Source organism: Alligator sinensis, unplaced genomic scaffold, assembly GCF_000455745.1.
Source record: "Alligator sinensis unplaced genomic scaffold, ASM45574v1 scaffold1860_2, whole genome shotgun sequence".
Taxonomy (NCBI): Eukaryota; Metazoa; Chordata; order Crocodylia; family Alligatoridae; genus Alligator; species Alligator sinensis.
Genome location: NW_005843035.1, coordinates 94,528 through 99,444, shown reverse-complemented (window position 1 = coordinate 99,444; position 4,917 = coordinate 94,528). Strand labels below are relative to the sequence as shown.

General features: G+C 57.4%; 1 protein-coding gene across 1 annotated transcript in view; it reads right to left on the bottom strand.

Annotated features, from left to right (window-relative positions):
- The window catches only part of SART1 (SART1, U4/U6.U5 tri-snRNP-associated protein 1), an 11,039-nt gene that overhangs the window by 5,812 nt on the left and 310 nt on the right, over positions 1–4,917 (bottom strand). Inside the window, exons 3-8 of the mRNA XM_025193254.1 lie at positions 3,698–3,753; positions 3,018–3,144; positions 2,499–2,604; positions 1,639–1,716; positions 952–1,051; positions 195–404 (exon numbers count right to left, since the gene is read on the bottom strand). Coding sequence (XP_025049039.1) covers positions 195–404; positions 952–1,051; positions 1,639–1,716; positions 2,499–2,604; positions 3,018–3,144; positions 3,698–3,753 — 677 coding nt within the window. The remainder of the gene's footprint in view (positions 1–194; positions 405–951; positions 1,052–1,638; positions 1,717–2,498; positions 2,605–3,017; positions 3,145–3,697; positions 3,754–4,917) is intronic.

The window sequence follows — 4,917 nt, the reverse complement described above, 5'->3', positions numbered from 1 at the left end:
CTTGCCCCCTTCCCCACAAATCCAACCCCCTCCCAGGAATCTGCCCCGCCAGCCTCAGTTCCCCCCCGCAAAAGAGTATACCCAAAGCCTTCCTGACCCTGGGGTGCTGGCCCCCAGGCCCACATTCAGCACCCCCACCCAAACTACCTCCCAGTCCCCATCCATCCCCTACCCGTTCTTTCAGTCCCAAACACCTGCTGCTCCTCTCTCTTCCCTTCCCCCCAGCCCCCATCTAAGCAGGTCCTGCTCCCCACAGCTCACCTGGGCCATGTCATCCACGCTCTCATCCTGCGAGTAGGGCTCATAGTCCGGCTTCTTCTTGCGCAGCTCCACGTTCTTGTCCGCCTTCTCCTTGTCCACCAGGTTCACGTTCACCAGCACATCCTCCTCCTCCACCAGAACACCTGAGTTCACCGGGGCAAAGGGGAGAAAGGGGGACAGCATTAACCCGGAGACCACCCTCAACCAGGAAGAGTATGGTACAGAAGGAATTATTGCAGCTGGAAGCCACCCTACCCACCCAAGAAAACCCAGCTTTAGATTTGCAGATTCATTCAGGTAGAAGGTACGTGGTACACAGAAGTTACAGTAGCTAGAAGCTCCATAGAAAAGCTTGGCTTCCTTATGTTAGGCACACAGCCCGATTCAGAGGGGAGTGGGGCACATGGTACATGGGAAGTTGGAAGCCCCCAGGAAAACCCAGTTTCCCTGTATTAGGTACCCAATTTGGGAGGGAGTGGGGTGCAAAGAATTATGGTAGCTAGAAGCCCCAAGAAACCCGGCTTCCCTACATCAGAGGCACTCCACACCCTAGGCCCTTCTCTGTGCCCGTTTGCCCACCTAAATAAACCCCTTATCGTGCTTTGGCTCTGTGCCTGTCCACCCAGCCCTCAAGTTGGGGGGGGAGGGGAGTCCAGGATCCCCCCCTTTTCTGGGGCCCCCCCAAATCACCTTTGTCCTTGAGCGTCAGGACCAGGGTCTCTCCCTCCTGGAAGGACTCAATGGTGTGTTCCACTGTCAGGCCCTGCAGGTCCCGCGAGCTGTACGAGTCCTGGGAGGGGGAAAGGAGAGCTAGCAAGGAGCCCGGACACCTGGGTTCTCTCCAGCTCGGGGAAGGAAGTGAGGGGCTGGAGGATTAGAGCAGAGTGGGGGCTGAGAGCCCCAGAAGCCTGGGTTCTTGTCCCCTATGCAGAGCTGGAGAGGACTGGCAGGTCAGAGCTGGAACCAGGACACCTGAGTTCTCTCCCTGCTCTGGAAACAGAAATGGCATCTAGAAAGAGCTTGGAACCAGGACACCTGGGTACTCTCCTAATTCTGGAAAACAGGAAGGGTTAGAAATGGAAGCCAAGATGTCTGGGATCTCTCCCAGCTCTGGAAAGCAAAAAGGGGTGTGATAGGTTGGAGCCTGGATCCTCTCCAGGATCAGCATCCCTTTAGCATTAATGGCCCTTCTGACAGGGCCTAGCCTGATCCCTTACCCCACCCCCATCTCTTCCCTGCCCTGGTGGCTGGGACACTCAGTCCTCAAGGGCTGGGATCACACAACTCCAAGTGCAGTGACAATATGTGATCCCCACCCCATCCTCCCTGGAGTCCCCCCAACCCCAATTAACCCAGGTTAAAGGGGCCCAAACCCACCTTCTTCCTCTGCCCGAACTCTTCCTCCACCAGGCTGCTGATGCCAAACTCCTGGTCCATCTCCTCCAGCAGCTTGGCCTGTGTGGGGTGAGGGGTCAGAGCCTGGACACCTGGGTTCTCTCCCACTCTGGGAGGGCAGTGAGGGCTGGGGGGTGAGAGCAGAAGGGACTGGGAGCCTGAACGCCTGGGTTCTCTTACAGACCATCAACCAGCCACTCTGACACCTTTCTTTCCCTCACTGGAGTAAAGAACCCACATATCTGGGCTCCCAGCTCCTCACCTGCCTCTGCAACCCATAACTCCCTATCCCTTGGTCTGGAGTTGGTTACAGCAAGTGGGGGCTGTGAGCCCAGACACCTGGGTTCTCTGGAAATGGAGTGGGAGGCTGCGTAGGTTATAGCAGGGGGTTGGAAACTTGGACACCTGGGTTCTCTGGGAGGATTATAGCAGAACTTGGGAGCCAGGACGCCTCTGTTGTCTCCCTGTTCTGTAAAGGTAGTGGAGTCCAGCACATTGACACGCAAGGGGGACTGGGTGCCTGGGGCGTTGGGGGTGAAAGAAGGGCAGGTCTGGGAGCCTGGACACTTGGGTTCCCCACACCATCTCCCCCTGCCCGTGTGAGGATGGGTGGAGGGCAGGGTGGAAACCACCTACACATTCGCCAGCCCCTGGGGAACCAGCACTGATAAACCCCAGGGGGGAAAAGCCAGTAAGAGGCTGGTAGAAATGCAAGGAAAAAATCCTCTTAATGCCTCAGTTTTCCCCCCAGCCTGTCTCAGCTCCCTCCCAGCCCCCACCTCCCTCATGTACCTCAGTTTCCACCACCACGCCTCCCAGTCCATCCCAGTGCCAGCCCTCACCCTCTTCTCAGCCAGGTCCTTCTCCTGCTGCAGCTTGCGGCTCCGCTCAATCCAGGCAGCCGCATCATCCAGCCAAGGATCGTCCTCTCCAAGGGCCTTTATCTTTCTGGGAGGGAGAAAGATGTCACATGAGGCTGGGAGGCACGAAAATCACTTCCTCCCACCCCAGAGATGCACTGAGGCCTCATGGGAGCTGAAGGAGCTGGCAGGAAACTGCAGAGCTGTGGGTTCAAATCCCAATGCCAAGGCCTCAGCTTTGATTCCCCAGCCCTGCAGAACCCAGTCACTTCCTTTCCCTCCCCACACAGTACTTAAGTGCAAAGAGAACAGATATCCCACGGTTCTTTGCAAAGGAACACTCTTGGATTCTGCCCCTAGAACTTGTATGCTCTGGGAGACAAAAGCAGGGATACAGCTGTGTTTGGGTGAGTGGGTGCAAGGGTGGGGGCAGGATAGAAGGGGTGTGGGCCAGGGCCAAGACAGTGAGGGGGCAGGGATACAGCAAAGGGGTGAGATTACCCTAATTTCTGATTGAGCAGGCGCTTCTCCTTGGCAGCTGCCAGCTTCTCGCGGATCTCCTCACGCTGCCGCAGTGCCATTGGGTTGATGACATCGGCCGCCATCGGGTCTTCCTTGGTGCCTGCCTCTGCGGGGGGGAGTGTACATGAGATATGGGTGTACCCTGGACCCCCTGAGACTCCCTCCCCAGGCCCCCCAAGAACCCATAGCACAGAGAACAGCTGGGGACAGGGCTGGGAGGGCCGGGACTGCACCAGCCAGGAGATGGGAAGGTGGGGGGGCGCTGAGAACTCAAGATACCTGGATTCACTCCAGGTCTGGAAGTGGAGTGAGCTGGGGGTGATAGCAGGGGGTGCTAGATCTGGATGCCTGGGTTCTCACCAGCTCTGGGCAGGGAGTGTGGGCTGGGAAACTGGATACCTGGGGTCTCTCCCAGCTCAAGGATAAGAACGAGGCCTGGGGGATTCCAGCAGGGGTTGTGAGAGCCCGGACCCCTCGGTTCTCTCCCAGCTATTGAATGGGAGTGGGGGCTGAGGGAGGGAAAGACAAACACTCGGACCCAGATACCTGGATTCTCTCTAGCTCCAGAAGGCAAGTGGGGGCTGAGGGGTTAGAGTAGGGGGGCTGGTAGGCTGGGTGCTTGGGTTCACTCCCCCAAGGCATGCTCAATACAGACTTACCTTTCTTGATGGTGCCCACTTCCAAGGGCTTCAGGCCCAGCTTGGCTCGGAGTTTGCTGCAGACAGAAAGTGGTGACAGTCACAAAGTGCCTGGGGCTCAGAACCAGGGCTCCTGGACCAGCTCCCCTCCTTCATGACCCATCCACCCTCATGTACATTGGGGCTGCGACCAAGACTGATGTGACACACTATTTATTAAACCGAGTACTAATGAATCAGGGTGGTGGGAACCCAGTAAGCCAGGGGTGGGCAATTACTTCAGCTAGAGGGCTAGGTAATGAGTTCTGGAGAACCACACCTGCTAAATCTTTCGGATCTCATAACAGGTCAGAGACAAAAATTGCATACAAAAACCCAGGCATCTATTATGACACATTTTAGTTTTATTTCAAAAAATAATTTTTAAGCCTGGTCTCCGTTTCAAGTACTACAAAAACAGGTAACTGTATAATAGCTCCAAAAAAAAAAAATCTTACTCTTGTATGTTGTCTGAGCAGGGTGTTGAGGAGGATACGTGTATGTGGGGGAGGGGGGGTCCCCATGGAGGAGTGGGTGTGGAGGGATGTGGGGAGGGGGGCTGCCTGTGCACTAGGTACCAGGAGCTGGCTAGGGGTGAGGAAAGGTTGGCGGGGGGGGGGGCGGCGGTGCAGGGGACATGTGCAACAGAGCTTGCCCCACCGGGGTGGTGCAGCTGCAGTCATCCTCCCACTCCACCCCATTTGGCTGGCAGCTGCCCCCACAGTGCCAAGCAGGGGGCTGAGCCCTGTCCACTGCCACCTGGGGCAACAGACGCTGCGCTCCCAGCTGTCCCGGCCCCAGCCAGGGCCCACTTCTGAGCAGGGCTGCTGCAGCCGCCCAGGTGCTGCTCCTGCCCCCCACAGCTCCTCCTCCTCTCTCCTGACCATGCTGCGCTGCTCAGGGCAGCACACAGCGCAACCAACAAAGAATCTCCCTACCTGATCTCACAAACAACTGGATCCATTCACCCCATTAGAACTGGATCCATTCAGCCCGAGATTATTATGGGAAACATGGGGTCTGGGCTAGTGGTGCCTACACACCTAGCAGGGCTCGTAGCCCCTCCTCAGGGCAGCTGCACTCGCCAAGACCTGACCCATGGCGGGCAAAACAGGCTTCCCACAAGCTGAGGGCAACTGGGCGGGACTGGAACAAAGGCGAGGTGTTGCGCCCCGCTCGCCTGAGAGCTGTAGCCCCCCCCC